Consider the following 15473-nt stretch of genomic DNA (forward strand, 5'->3'; position numbering starts at 1 on the left):
GTCCTGCTTTCCAAGAAAAATTAGGTGAGCAGCAGAGTTGTGACAGTGCCCACATCTGCTGGTGACAGGCTTGAATGTGCATCTCCCAGAAGAAAAAAGATACAGAGGCTTTCATTAAGTTTTCTTATAAAAAATAGTGTTTATTACTCAGTAAAACCAGTGACTTTCAGTTAAAGATAATAGCAAAAATATTTTTTTTCAGATATATTCTACATATGATTTTAGCACAGGACAGAAATACAGACTGCTCAAGTTTTCCAAGAAGTCTGAAATGGATTATCCAGGCACATTTTTGAAAGTTCTGTGGCTGTAAACAGTCATTTATTAAAAATAGTATTTGCTTTATTTGCCCCTTATATTACAGAATAGTAAATTTTAGATATCCCAAACTATGAGGTGATTGGAGAGTAATCCAGGGATACAGTGACACCTTGAATATACCATCAGGACAGACATTAGGTCAAGGTGCTTGGAAAATTTAAGAAGCAGCAAGATTAACAGTTTCCATAGAAAAATCCCCCACTCAGATTTGACAGTGTTCCTCAGCATTTTACCAAATCTCAGCTGGCACTGCTGGAAGCAGCCAGGTATTCTTGGGTCCTATCAAACTGACACCTTTCATTAAGCACCAAAACCAAAGGCAAATAAGGTCAGCACAGTTCCTGTAATAGTCACTGCAGACTTTCTCCCACCCAATCACATCACGGTTTTGCAGTGTGTTGGCCAAGATTCTCGCACGTCTTTGTTCACATAAATGTACAGCCACGAAACAAAGGGGAAGAGGGCAACAACAACTGCAGCAACCAAACGAGCTCCTCCCAGGGGACTCCTGTAAGAACAAATCCAACAGAGCTGCTTCAAATCAGTGAATCTTTAAGGCTGGAAAAGACCTCCATGATCATCAGGTCCAACCTTGGACTGCATACCACCACACCCACTAAATCCTACAGTGAAGTGACACATCCAGTGCTTTTTTTTTTTGAACACTTTAAGGAACGGTGACTCCACCACCTCCCTGGGCAGCCTGTGCCAATGCCTGACCTCTCTTTCAGTGAAGAAATTTTCCCTAGGATCTAATCTCAACCTCTCCTGGCACAAATTGAGGCTGTTTCCTCTGGTCCTGTCACTGTTCCCTGGAAGCAGAGCCTTGGCAGCACCCGCCTGTGAGTGAGTTGTAGAGAGTGAAAAGGTCCCCTCTGAGCCTCCTTTTCTCCAGACTGAGCCACTCCAGCTCCCCTGGTGACTCCTGGTGCTCCAGACCCTTCCCCAAATGTGGCCCCAGCACTGGAGGTGCCTCAGCAGTGCCAGCACAGGGGACAGGCACTGTCCTCATCCAGCTGACCACACCATGATGGGACAGCCCAGGATGTCCCTGGCCACTGCTACAGCCACCACACAGCAGTCACATCTGCCTGCAGCTGGAAAGAGCAGAGAGCCTTTGGCCAATTTAATGGGGCTCCTGTGGATGGATGTATCACTAATCTTATACTGGAGAGACACAAAGAATTTTCTGACAACTCAGGCTACAGAAACTAGCTGGAATTTAAAAATGCACCTTAAGCAAAGGGAAAATGCCCCTATTATGGCAAGGGGCCAAAAAAAGTGCTTCGTGTAGCCTTACATTCCCCCCTGCCCCAACTTTTATCTGTGCAAGATCCTCCAGGCTGTAGCACCAGCTGCTACTGCTTGGGCATCTGGAAGGTTCAGAGGGTGACATGAAACAGCAAAACAGCAAAATCAACTGCGTGTTTTCAAGGAGCTAGTCACTAAATGTGAACATTGGAATGCATTATAAAAAAAGAGAAAATAAAACTTACTTTGCTGAACTGCGACAAAGACTCATCCATATTGCAATAATCACCAGACCAAACAATTCTCTAAAAAGCCAAACAAAAAATGGATCAGAAAGTACAATACAAATTTTGCCTCCAAAACAGTAGTGGCTGCTCCTTTGGAGAAGTTCAATATATTTTACTAGGATTATAATTATAAAGGTATTTACAAAGAGTAACTTTGTTTCACACTACAAATGTACAAATTGACATGTTAGCTAAACAGCTGCAGAAATTCCTGCAGAAATGACTGCTCCCTTCCCTGTCTCCAAGGAGTCACTGGTTTGGAGCATCATGGTCCCTCCTCTTTGGTCTGATTCCTCTGGACCAACAGCTCTCACTGAAACAGCCCAGGAAATGAAGGAAGGTGACACCAGGAGGAGATGGCCTGGTGAGCTGGATTTGGGCAGGGGCAAATAAAACCCACTGCTTACCTGCCTTCCTCTTCATGAAAAATGTTTCCTTGAGCGTGAGCAAACAAAGAGCAAGCCAAGGCAATGGTCCCAACAACACAGCCAGCAGAATGAAGGTCACAGAGGCTCCTCCAAACACCATTGTCTGGGGAAAAAATAAACTGTCAGCCACTATCTTGAAGAATGAAGTAAACCCATCTGGTTCTTCCACAGACCTGAATGGCAAATACCCCTTGGTGAATTTACATAAACCTGTAGTTTTGCAGACGTTGTGCTATTATAATCTTTATTTTATACAGATCTGGGCACAAGGAAAACCATAACTATGAGTTTAACATACAGATTCTATTGATCAGGCAGAACCTCCCCTGAAATATTCAAAACACAAGCCTCATGAGTTCTGAACTTAGGAATGCTGCCAGTTTATATGTTAAGGTGGCCAGAATGCCAAGAGACTGCAATGGTGTAATGTGTGACAACACCATGCACTCCTGAAGGTTTTCTTTTTTAAGTGTGATTTTTAGTCTATTCACCATAAGTATTCAGCCAGAACAGATACAGTCACTTTGTGTATTATTTAAAATTATTTCCACTGAATTAAAATACAAAAGTCTTAACTGTGTTCTGAAGACTTGAAACAAATCTGATCTGAATGATCCTCTGAACTGCTGTTATTCCTCACAAAACACACTGTTGGAAACACAGCCTTTGAATGTTCCTATTGCTGCCCAGGGCTCTGTGGGGCAGCTGCAATACCTGGCACTGAACAAGACCTTTAGCACTTTCATGGGACTGTGCAAAGCTCAGCTGCTTTTGCACGAGGTAGATAAACAAAAACAGATTTACAACAATGAAACAAAGTCAATTGCTAAGGTCAACACAGAGCTGGGTTCACAGCATGCTCCCAGGTTTCTGCTCCAGGAGGCTCTAAGCTGGAATTGGGGTGCAAAGGCATGCCCATCCCAGCAGCTGGGCTTTCTGCTGGGCTCCTCTCCTCACCTGCAGCCTGTCCAGCCACCAGCACTAAAACAATGACCAGCTTCTGTAGAAATAGGTCCTGCAGCTTTTTGCCCTCAGAAGGTTGTAGGATGTGTTTCTACACAGCCTGATTCTAATCTGCCTCAATTAGGGAAAAAAAAAGGCAAGACAACAACCTTTTGAGGGCAAAATTTGAGCAGAGACTGTTTTGCACACCAGTGTCATACCTGTTATTGAAGGGTTGATGCTGACAAGCAGTGTCAGGGCAGCTGGCACTAAGTAGACAACCTGTTAATGACATAAATCTACTCGGTAGCAAAACTTAGCAAGCTCAGGAAGCAGAAATGCCCAGCCACAGCAGCACTTCTCCCCTTCGCACAGTTTGTCAGAGCCACAGAGCACATCCCAGTCCCTCGCCCTCCGGCATGCCCTGGCACTGCCAGTGCTCATCTTCACCATCACCACCCAAAATCCTGGGCCAGCAGCCCTCAGCCAGCCCTTGTTCCTCTGCTCCTGGCTTCCAGAACGCTGGCTGTCTGACCAAGCACTGCAGAGCCCCTTCCCTGAATCCTGACCCTGATGGCACAGGCTCCTGCCCAGCCCTGGGCTCCCCAAACCCTCCACCCGCGCTGGGGCGTTTGGTGCCGCTGTCAGAGGGGCTCACCCACCCAGGGCACGCAGGGCAGCCCCTGCCCGGCCAGCAGCTCCTGTCGCACACACAGACTGTCCCACCACCCGCAGCCAGGACCGGGAACAGGCGCTGCTCGGTGCCCGAGGCAGGACGGCACCGCAACGGGGCTCGCTCCCCGTCCCCTCGGAGACCCGGCTGAGCTGCACAGGCAAGAGACGCTCTGCTGGGCTGAAACAGGGCAGATCTGGGAGCACGGGCGGATTCCAGCAGCAGAGATATCGCTTTCCCGGCGGCTGCCCGCTCTTCAGCTGGGAGCCGGCAGGTTTCCTCCGGCAGCCCCGGATCGGACGGGCGTTAGCGGAGCGGGCTGGGGGCGCCGGGACCCCGGGCAGGAGATGCCGAAGGGAAGGGGAAGGGGAAGGGGAAGGGGAAGGGGAAGGGGAAGGGGAAGGGGAAGGGGAAGGGGAAGGGGAAGGGGAAGGGGAAGGGGAAGGGGAAGGGGAAGGGGAAGGGCGGCCCGTACTCACCGTCCACAGCCCCGCGTCGGGGTCGTTCACCTGCAGCGGGAGGCGCGCACTGAGACCCCGGCCCGGCCGGGGCCGCGCTCCCGGGGAGGGGAGCGGAGGGGACGGGAGGGGAGCCCCGGCCTCACCTGCACGGCGGCCGCCAGCCCGAAGAAGGCGGCCATGAGGAGGTTGCAGAGCCGCCACAGCCGCGCCGCCATGGCCGGGGCGGGACAGAGGGACGGACAGAGGGGCGGGACGCGGGCGGGCCACGGCCCCGATTCCGATCCTGATCCCGGATCCCCATCCCGGTCCCCATCCCGATCCCCGATCCCGGATCCCTATTCCATCCACGATCCCGGATCCCTATTCCCATCCACGATCCCGATCCCCATCCCGGCCCTGATCCCGATCCCGATCCCCGATCCCGGATCCCCATCCCGATCCCCGATCCCGGATCCCTATTCCATCCACGATCCCGGATCCCTATTCCCATCCACGATCCCGATCCCCATCCCGGCCCTGATCCCGATCCCGATCCCCGATCCCGGATCCCCATCTCGGATCCCCATCCCGATCCCCGATCCCGGATCCCTATTCCCATCCACGATCCCGATCCCCATCCCGGCCCTGATCCCGATCTCCATCCCGATCCTCGATCCCGGATCCCCATCCCGGTCCCCATCCCGATCCCCGATCCCGGATCCCTATTCCATCCACGATCCTGGATCCCTATTCCCATCCACGATCCCGATCCCCATCCCGGCCCTGATCCCGATCTCCATCCCGATCCTCGATCCCGGATCCCCATCCCGGATCCCCATCCCGGTCCCCATCCCGATCCCCGATCCCGGATCCCTATTCCCATCCACGATCCCGGGTCCCTATTCCCATCCCCATCCCGGCCCCGCTCCCGATCCCCATCCCAGCTTGGACGGGGCTTGGAGCAGCCTGGGACAGTGGAAGGTGTCCCTGCCATGGCAGGGGGCTAAATGAGATGAGTTTTAAGGCCGCTTCTAACCCAAACCATTCTGTTATTTTTGTAATGGTTCGGAAATAGTTTTGTGTTTAAGAGATTCGGCCATTCTGTGTAGTCCAACAAAAAGGATGTTCCTCAGAAGAATAGCATTGTGCCATTGTTCGCTGATAATTTATGATGATAAGTGATAGTAAGTGATGAATTGAAAGTGGGTCCTTTAGAAATGTGATATTTACCAAACCCGAGCCTCTGTGAGATCATGTCTTTCAATTTCAGTTTCAGAATCGTACAGTTCCCTCAGCACCCAACAGAATCCGGTCTTGCTGAATTGTTATGTGGAGGACGTGTAAATGTATTCACATTTGTGCAGAGGATTCATTCTCATCTTAATTTTAACTTTCTTTCCTTGAGCAGATTACAAGAGATTAAATTACTGCAAATAAAGCCACAGAGAAATAAGAGTTGTCTTTGTGAGAGTCCCTACCCCTCACCTCAAAAGAAGCAGAGCTCTAGTAATAAATCACCTTCATGCCTTGTTTCCAGGTCAAGGATAGGCTCTTGAATGTATTTTCTAACAGAGGGGAAGTAATTTTGGGCTAGAAAATGAAAATGTCAAGGATTAAAAAGCAACAGTGGTGATAAAAATGTAAGAAGAATGTAAGAGCATGTATTTCATTAGCATAATAATTATTAGCATAATATGATAGGAAAATAAAAGCAGCCAAGCTTTTCAGGCACACCAGTTCTTTGTGTGGGAAACAAAATTATGAGTCACTGCCCATTTTTTCCAACCATACTAGCTGATCTTCAATATGAAAATTGAAGACACCAGAAAAAGGTGTCTTCAATTAATCTGTGATGAAGTCTTTGGATCTTTAATTTGTCTGATCACAAGCTATTGTGTAAATTTGCACAGCCCACCTAGTTTCTGTCATGGCTGGGCTGCTCTTTGACATCTCATGGGCTGCACAGCCAGGAGGGGAGAGGGAACAGATGGGAGAAACTGAGAGAGACTGGGAAGGAAGCAGAGAAACAGCTGGGCAGACACATCCAGGGCCCTGCGTGGTGTGGGACAGGACTTTGTTGAGGGGAAGGGAAGGCTGGGCTGGCAGAATTAAGCTTCTAATGGGCACTTGGGAGGCATGGCATGGAAGGTTTGGCAATCCTGTGAGTGACCAAAGTTCAGTGACACAAGAGCAAGGGAAGCCAAAAGGCCCCTCTGCCTCTCCTGAGGATATGGTCGGAAGGAGGCATTGGTTTAGCAACTGTGGCATTCTTTACTGCTCTAATTCACATAATCACAGAATATTCTGAGCTGGAAGAACCTATAAGGATCACCAAGTCCAGCTCTTGAGTGGATGGCACATACAGGGATCACACCCACAGCCTTCATGGTAGCATCGTGCTCTGGCCAATTGAGCTAAATGGAATTCAAAAGCAATCAGGCTGTAACGTGCCTTACAAATAAAAACGTCTTTCAGTGCTGGGTGTGCTTATTGCAAAGAAAAGGTCGGGGCTGTTCACTTTAAAGCTTTACCAACTATCCTGAGCACTTCCTCCAGGCACCCGCGGCAGGACACAGCAATGTCGGCAGAAGGCAATACTGACTTCTCCCATGAGAGGGAGGCCAAGAACCTTTAGTATCCTTGAGTGGAACTTGAGCTACTTGTTCCTCGATATTAGGCAAAACAGCTTCCCTCTTTATGACTCTCTGGATCTGCTACTCACCCCACAGCAGTCCGAGCTTGTCTTCACTGTGGGAGCTCCACCTGTAAAGAAGAGAGGCAGCAGGGATGGACCCTGCAGCCAAGCTGTGATATTGAGAGTCAGAGATTTTACTATACCACAGCCATAGCCACCCATCACAGTGACCCATTTCATAATGGCCCTCGTCCTTGTGTCCTGAATGGTCACAGATTGGTTTAGATTGGATCAAAGGTGATTAAAAGGCCCTGGGTGGGCAGGTGAAGGGATCAGGGCCTTTGGTGTGTTCCTGGCTGCAGAATCCTGACTGCAATTCCAGTGGGGACATCTATAGATAAAGCACGGTTGCACAGCTGATATTGCCAAAAGGGCTCTGGGTTTAGTTGCCTAAACTGGTGGATCAGGTGCCAGGAGCAGGGAAGGATGGGGCCCACCTTCCTGAGAATGGGAGCAGCCCCGTGTTCCCTGATTGACCAACTTTAGAGAACACATTTCTGAAGCAAAGGCAAACCCATCCCTGGGATTGTTTTTGCTCAAGGACATGGGTGCACCAGGTGAGTAATGCAGAAGGACAGGGAAACATGGTATGTACCTCAAGGAGATTTGATTTCTGGATGAGAGCAGTCTGTAATGTTGAATTTCATATGTCATATTGGTTGTTCAATGACAATGCCACTGTATGTCATAGCTACCCTGAACAGTGAGTATGGACTGCTCCAGATACACCAGCCATGGAGTAACTGAACTCAGCAGATTCATCTTGGTGAGGATGGCCATGACTACTGAAATAATAGCTGTGCTCGTGTAGAGTTATGTGAACATATATGTATATAACATAGTTGGGAAGTATAAGATCTGGGCATGATGTAAACGGTACAGAATAAGGGGTGGATGATGTCCTGGTTGCAGAGAGAAGAGCACATCAGGAAAAATGCAGACAAACCACTCTCACATCCTGGTGTGGCACAATGTTTTAGGAATAAAGTGAAAAGTAACAGATGTCACCTATGTGGACTTTAGGAACGTTTTTAATATTGGCTGTCCTGACCCCTTCTTAAGAAGATATAAGGGCATGGTGAGTGTAAAACTGGTGAGATCATTGTACCACAAGTTCTAATTATCAGTGTTTGTAAAAATGGAAGGATATATTCAGAGGATTTTTGCAGGGGTCCATTCTGATGCCAGATCTTTTTAATTACTTCAGTTAACAGCCTGGATGATTAACACCCATGACTGCCTTATTAAAACTGCTAATTGCTCCAGACTGTTGAGGACAGCAAAGACAACGGGATTCAGCACTACATGGAAAAATGGCCTGCATTCTACATAGCAATATTCAACACGTGCAACTTCCAGCATTACTTTTATGAGCAGGAAGCAACACACATTGAGGTGAGGAAACTGGGTGGATGCAGTTTTCAAAAAAAGAACCTCAGCAATCCAAAAAACACTCCCCTCCCAAAAGAAGAGTCTACAGTGTAATGGAGAGCAAACTGAACACCAGCAATGGAAAAGGCAAACACCATCCTGGAGCATGTGAGCTGTAGCCTCAAAGGCAAGCTGGCATAGTATGCCTAGCTAAGGATGCTGTACTTCAAAAAATGCAGATGGACAGAGAAAAAAATCAAAGGAGGTCAGTGAGGGTGCTGGGAGGCATAGGAAACATGAAGAAAGGCTGAAGGAAATGAATTGATGTAATGTGTAGAAGAGAAAGCTGAGGCAAGGACAAGAAGGGGAACATTGCAGTTCATCATTGCACATCAAGTGCCCAGGGGGTCATTTTGAAGAAGGCTATGGCCATAGTGAACAGGGCAGGATGTAAAGGATTTGAAATTTTAAGAAGCCCCTGGAGTTAGGCTTTTGGATCATGTTAGGATGTGTGCCAGAACAGATTGCTAGGGAATGGCACAATCCCCATCACTGGAGGTCTTTAAGGAAAGGTTTCACAAACAAGTCAGAATAGATATTGTTGATCCTCCTAGATTTGCAGTGAAGGAAAAGTATGACTTTAGCTAATTGTAAGCAAACACATGTAGGTGGCACACAGCAGAAGTGGAAGTCAGTGTTTGCCAGTAGGCACTAGGTTTGTGCATCAAAGTCTGCAAGGTGCCAGCCCTGGCCCTGCCCTCAGGGGTTAATGCAGAAGAGAAGGCTTAAGCAAAACAGGGAAGAGAAAGGAAAGATATGGAACTCAGGGCTGTATTATCACCTCCGTGGCAACCTGGGCAATGGAGCAGCAGGGAAAGAGTCCTCGAACTTCTAATACATGGGATGTCCAGCTCTTTCCTCAGCCCATCTCCATTCAGAAAAAGCGTCAGTATTGTTTGTACTACAAAGATGAGGACACAAGGCCTCCTGTAGGTGAAGGGACTCCCCTAGGTCATGCAGCAGGCTGGAGAGGGACCACAGTGAAATCGGGGCAACAATTTCACTGCTCTAATTCACAGCTTGTGCTGCCCCTTTGAATAGGAGCGTGGGTTTGCCGGACTTAAGAGGAATGGTCCGAAACCATGTGCTGGCATGAACAGCAGTGACCAAGAGAAGAAAGAGAATGAGGGGGAGACTGATGATGGCAGGAAGAGGCTGAGTGTCCGGCAAAGCACAGCAAGGAGTTGTGCCCTGTGGTCCCGAGGGAGTGGGGAGAAGTTCGCGAGGGGAGAAGCCCTAACCCTAGGATGCAGATGAGAAATGCTACAAAGCTGCGGGCCCCCGAGGGGATGCGGACAGCACAGATGTCGGGGCGCGGCGCGGGGTCCCCTGCGGGCGGTGCCCCCCGGCCCGGGGCGGCAGCAGCGGCCCCGCAGCACCGCGCGGGGATGCGCGGCTCCCCGCGGGCGGCAGCGCCGCCTCCGCCGCGCCGCAGCGGTGCCGCAGGCGCGGGGCCCCGGCGGGGAGGGGTTTCGCGGCCCCAGCCGGGGGCGGACGGGCGGCGGGGCCGTGTGTCCTGCCCTGCCGGGGAGGGCCCTGCGCAGCGCCGCCGCCGCTGCTCCCGCTCCGCGCACAATGGCGACTCCCAGCCCCAGCGGCGGCTCCGGGGGGAGCGGGAGCGGGCCCGGCCCGGGCGCCGCCGGCAGCAGCAGCAGCAGCAGCAGCATGCAGGGTAAGCACCGCCGGGCCGGGCAGCGCCGGGCCGTGCCGGGCCCGAGCCGCCGCAGGTCTCGCCCTGCCCGGGCCGTGGGGACCCCTGGGCGCTGCCGCCCCCCGCGCTGGGCCGCGGCTGTGCAGCGGAAATCCCCGGCCCCGGCTCGGCGCGGCCCCGGCGGCCCCGCTCCGGGCCTGCCCCGCTGGCGGCCTGGCCGCGCCCGGCGCGCTCGGCGGGAGGAAGCGCGGCCCTGGCCCTGCTCGCCGGGGCTGCCGGAGCGCGGGGCCTGCCCGGAGCCCGGCCCCGGCCGCCGGGACAAAGGCCGGGCTGGACGCGGCTCCGGCCTCTCCCGGCCGGGAGCGGTTCTGCGGGCGCTCCGGGTGACCGCGGCAGGCCGCGGCTGCAGCAGCATCCCTGGGGCGGCCGGAGCCGAGCGCGGCCGTGCCCGCAGGAGCCCCGCGGTGCGGCCGGGCCCCGGCCGGAGCCTCCGCCGTGTGCTTTTCTCAGGGCAAACGCTCAAGTAAAATCGGTTCAGCGCGAAGTTGCCGTTCAGTTTCATTCAGTTTCGTTCCGTTCCGATGGAAATTTACAGTGCTGCAGCGGGTCGTGTTGGTTTCCACCGGCACTTGTTGATGGTTGAGCAGCCTTGCAAAAACGGGATATTTGTTTTTCAGAAAGGCCTCAGCAAACCCTTTGAGTTTCTCATTTAAAGTTAGAGCACTGAAATCCACTCTCTGCTTGAAAAAGATTATAGGCCTTATTAGGCTGAGGAGGCACAGTGCTAGTTTGTTTCTTTAAATTAAATACAGGGATGGTAATATTAAAGAAGCAGTTTACCCTGTTTTGGAACCAGGAAAAAGGAAAGGTTGCTCTCTCTGTGACAGAAGTGCGGGTGCTGTTGTGAAATAATGTTTGTCACTGTTATTTGCCATATTCTTTGTTGGTCCTGGTACGGACTGTGCTGAGACTGGTGGGGACTTGTTTGGGCAGAGAACTGATGGTTAAACTGAAGAGCTTGGTATATTTGGAGTCAAAAGGTGAATTTTCGCTCCTTCTAGCTTCCCCTACATGAAGGATTTGGAACCTTTTGGGCCTTGTAAAGGTAGTATTATCCATCTTTCAAAAAGCAGCATCCCTGACTTTGTGCATTAAATGCATGGATTATAAACTTTACCATGATATGCCAAAACAATTGTGATTTAATAATAGCAAGGCTTGTTCTTGTAGTCACAGTAAAACCCTCAATGTTGCCCATTGTATTTCCACCTGACCCGTTTCTCATATTTGAGTCGTTCCTCTGAATCACCTGGATGTTCCAGGGCTGAGAGTTGGTTTTGCACCCTGGCACCTGTGATGCCCGGTGAGCTTGTGGTGATGCAGCCGTGTCCAGTGGAGGAAGGGCACTTGGTTCTGCTGTGGCTGGTTAAGGTGGCTGTTGAAATGTGGATTGAGGGCTTGTGTGATGGTGCCCAAGTGCTGGTGGTTTTCCCCAAGGTACAGGTGAGTGTTCAGGTGTCCCAGGAGGAGTTGTGTGTGGGATCCTGCCTGGGCTCGAGCCCAGGTTGCTGTGACTGATGGTTCCTGGAACATGCAAGAAACTGTCCCAGGAGGAGCTGTGCTGCCACAGCACCTGGGTGGGATGGGAAGGGGCTGGACGTGGCTGCAGGTGCTGTGCAGGCTGCTGGGGCAGCTCGGGCTGCTCTCCAAGATGCACAGTGCCCTTGCCCACAACACGAGTTCCTGCTGACGCCAAGGCAAGCTGAGCTGAACAAAGAAAACCCCACAAAAGTGTCAAGCGTTCCACAGTTGGGAAGATCAGCTTGTGCTTGTGCTCCTGGGCAGGCAGTGGAGCAAGGGAGGTGCAGGAATGCATTGGTGGGTGGGGAGAAGAGCAGGTAGGACTCGATTTAATTGGTTTAAACAGCATGACAAGGTGGAGCAGGGAAGTCATTAAGCTGGAAACAAGTAATTATATTTAAAAAAAAAAGTTTTGCTCAGTTAATTTTCAGCCACAAACACTCTGACCTGGCTTGTGCAACTGCTTCTGCGAAGGAGGTGGGAGTGGGAGAGGGTGGAACTCCCGTGCCAAAGGACTGTGACAGTGCTCCCCTGGGCAGCAGTCTGTTGCTTTTGGAGACCCTGCCCAGAGGCCATGTGCTTGGGCAAGCTTGCCTGAGGTGAGAGTCCCTTGCAGGAGGTTTCTGTGTTGGTGTCAAGGCTGGCAGTCTTGAGTGTCAGCTGTCAGGGCATTCGTCAGGGCCTGAGGGTAGGGAAGCGTTGTGAGGATGGTGGTACAGGGGAGAATTGATGCCTATCACATTGATGTCCGGGGCAAGGGCAGCAGATCCAGAAGGCCTCTGCAGGCCGCCCAGTTTTGGTTTTAATTCTGTATCCTACACCATTTTTGATGCACACAGGCTAAAGTCCTCCAGGTGACAATGCAGAAGTGAAGGGACACTGCCCTGTCCTGGTGCTGGGCTCACTGTGCAGCCATGGCTCTCAAGCCTGGTGATCAAGCAAGGGGTTGCTTCAGGCCTTATTATTATTATTATTCACCCTTTTTCTGAAGCATGCCCCAGCTTCACTCTCAGGTCTTCTCTTGGCTACCTGGATCAGCTGCCCATGCCTAAGGACCTGGAGCTTCGTTTCTTCCCAAAGAGTCTCCTGGCCACTGCAATTCATGGTGCTGTGTTCAAGGCACAGCTTGGAGACAAAGGAGAGCTGGAATTCTGAGTATTAAAATAGATCCTATTCAGTAATTTTTTAAAATGTCTGTTGCATGCACACTAAATGAAGTCTGTCCAGATGCTGGTGACTGGCAGTGTGAAGAGTTGTCGTTCTTATTTATGTGTAATGTTAAAGTTCAGGAACAGTCCTGAGTATTTGGTGTCCTGGATGTTTTGTGTGGGAAGTAGGATACCTTTGACAGTGCTTTAAGGAAAAACCAGCACCCAAACTGTAATTGGAGCAATTTCGTGTTTCTCTCATTGCCAAAATTAGTAATAGTCATTACTGCTAACATTACTCAGAAAGTGATAATTTGAAGAAAGGTGGTATGAAATCTAGAAATGTAGTTTATTCCAAGGCATAGGGAGAATTTTGATTCTAATTAAAACCTGTGGAGTCACTCATCCTAGCTACAGTGCCAAAGAGGAACTGGAACCACTTGTCACCGATGGTTATGGAATCAGCTCAGCTGCATTGGGCGCTCAGGAAGACTTGGAGGCAACTGGGACTTCTCCAAATACTCACTGCCTGGTGTGCTCTGGTGTCTCTATAAAAGCAAAGCAGAGCTACTGCCTGTGTCTTCTCAGAGTGTACATCACGCCTCAGATGTGTTGGGTGGGAATTCCTGACCTGTTCAGCCAGAATTTGGGATTCTCATTTCCCTTCATGTGTGTGTGGTCCTGTTTGCTCCCTTACTGATGTCTTTGCCCTCTTCAGTCGACTCCAGCCATTTCAGCAGAAAATCAGAGGAGGTCTGTCTCTGGTGAGAGAGTCCTTTGTGGGTATGAGGCAGGGAGGTTGTTAAGAGGTGTCTGAGTGCGTGAGGAGATGAACTAGAGTCCCTCTCTTACCCTTGGGTGCCATTCATGACATCGGTGGCTTACTGAAGTTGGGTGATCAGTTCCTATTTACAAGGAAAATCTGTCCTGTACCTTTCTCTTTCTGGCAGAAAAGAGCTGCTGGGAGGCTTTTTGAGGTCAGGAACTGTTCATATTTGTGATGGACTTTGTCGGTCACGGTGAATTTGGTGTGGGTGTGTGATGTACACTGTGTCAGTGGAGTGATCGTGGCTCCTGCACACAGCAGGCAGAAGCAGAATATTGCTTGAAACCATTTGTGGGCTCACTGCAGCCGGACTGATCCTCAGTGTGGGAATTCTGTTAGAGATGCCATGGTTCCCGTGCCCTCCTCTGCTGCTTGCTGCCTTGGTGAGTGCATGGGGTGAATGGAGCTCTTCCCCTCCTCACTCTTGCCCTCGGTGGAATTATCAAACCATGTGTGTGAGCAGACAGCACTGATGCAGGCTGACTCTGGCAGATCGATGGGTGTACGTCTACTTGGACATATTTGCATTCATTAAGAGCAATAAAAGTTGTGTGGTGAGCAAATCAGTGTATTTCAGTTCATTTCTGTGCCCAGTTTATTCCTGTATGGGCATTATGGCCACGTGTGCTTTGTGTTTGAGTCTTGGCATAAGCTTGTGTGTGTAGGGTTGTGTTGGTATGTGGGCATATGGTTTTGCATTTTGTCTTTCTATTTTGTTTCACTTTAATCAACTGATGGTTTTGAGATGTCTGTTTTCCTGGTAAAGGGGCAGCCCAAAAGTACTAGTTAGTCTCCCCAGATGCTGGGAGAGCTTTTCAGTTATTTTCTGTTTATTTGGGGAAGCGAGGAGGTGTGGAAGTCACACTGTTGCCCATCAAAATGAGAGTTATCCTGCAAGAGAAAGATGAGTTTTGTGAGGAAGCAGAAAAAGCCAAAAATGTGTGCTTTCCAAACGTCATGTTGTTGGGGAGTTCCCGAAATTAAATTTGTATGTATGCAGTGAAGCACTGATTACAGGAATCTTGTGTAACCATATCAAGCTCTGCGTGTATCAAACACACATAAACAGCTTTTTAGCATCATGCAGCTTTGAAGTTGGATGTCTTCTGTTGGATTTAGGTTTGATAAGATTTTATGTGAGAGAAAATATGGAGTTCTGCTTCCTGGTGGAGGAAGCAGGCTACCTGTTGTAGCCTTTGGAGGCTGAAAAGGAAAACTGTGAGGGGAAGAAGCTGTGCAGGGTGTTTGTGTAGTGCTCTGCCCTGTGGGTAGGAACTGGCAGGAAATATCCACCTCCAGGCTCCACTGAAGTTATGTTTATAAAGAAGGTATAAAAATCTCTGAATGGATGTGATTCTTCTGGCATCCTCTGAAAGGCTGGAGGGCGCTGATCTGGGCAGCGTTGGAGAGGTGCTGGTGATGTTCCCTGCTCTCATGTACCTCATTTAAAATGGGCTTCATTGCATTTAAATGCCTCCTTAGATGTGCATGTGTGTCTTGCTCTTCTGCCTTGTACTCAGACAGCAGCATCCACTCAGGAAGGTGGGGATTGCAATGCTACAGCAGCAGGCTGAGGAAAACCTGCCTGATACTGGCAGGTGAATCTTTTCACTGTGGTTTGAGAGGTATCACCTTGGGATATTGGCTTCTTCATGGATATTCTGGTAAATATGGACTATTTTTATTATTTTACAATGTTGTCTGCTGGCTTTGGAGAGATGAACAAATGTTTTTGGGATTCATTTGTTGATCCTGGTCATTTATGGTGGCTGGGCTGTAACATCTCTTCTGCAATGAGA

At 50.2% G+C, this 15473-nt stretch overlaps 2 protein-coding genes across 2 annotated transcripts in view; one reads left to right on the forward strand and one right to left on the reverse strand.

Annotated features, from left to right (window-relative positions):
- Nucleotides 1-119: 119 nt before the first annotated feature.
- TMEM220 (transmembrane protein 220) lies at nucleotides 120-4601 on the reverse strand. The gene is made up of 6 exons (XM_064395427.1): nucleotides 4507-4601; nucleotides 4382-4411; nucleotides 3451-3511; nucleotides 2267-2390; nucleotides 1818-1877; nucleotides 120-829 (listed from the first exon to the last, which is right to left on the reverse strand). Exons 1-6 carry the CDS (start codon nucleotides 4576-4578, stop codon nucleotides 697-699), a joined length of 480 nt encoding a protein of 159 aa, XP_064251497.1. The 5' UTR covers nucleotides 4579-4601; the 3' UTR covers nucleotides 120-696.
- A 5404-nt stretch (nucleotides 4602-10005) lies between these two features.
- MAP2K4 (mitogen-activated protein kinase kinase 4) overlaps nucleotides 10006-15473 on the forward strand; it is a 54027-nt gene continuing 48559 nt past the window's right edge. Inside the window, exon 1 of the mRNA XM_064395125.1 lies at nucleotides 10006-10140. Coding sequence (XP_064251195.1) covers nucleotides 10044-10140 — 97 coding nt within the window. The 5' untranslated portion in view covers nucleotides 10006-10043. The remainder of the gene's footprint in view (nucleotides 10141-15473) is intronic.

Source organism: Passer domesticus, chromosome 20, assembly GCF_036417665.1.
Source record: "Passer domesticus isolate bPasDom1 chromosome 20, bPasDom1.hap1, whole genome shotgun sequence".
NCBI classification, from domain to species: domain Eukaryota; kingdom Metazoa; phylum Chordata; class Aves; order Passeriformes; family Passeridae; genus Passer; species Passer domesticus.

Coding starts and splice junctions, on each gene's coding strand:
- TMEM220 (XM_064395427.1), bottom strand. CDS start 4,578: ATGGCGGCGCGGCTGTGGCGGCTCTGCAACCTCCTCATGGCCGCCTTC. Junction 4,412..4,506: donor GGCTGGCGGCCGCCGTGCAG/GTGAGGCCGGGG, acceptor CTCCCGCTGCAG/GTGAACGACCCCGACGCGGG. Junction 830..1,817: donor CTTTGTCGCAGTTCAGCAAA/GTAAGTTTTATT, acceptor TTGTTCTTACAG/GAGTCCCCTGGGAGGAGCTC.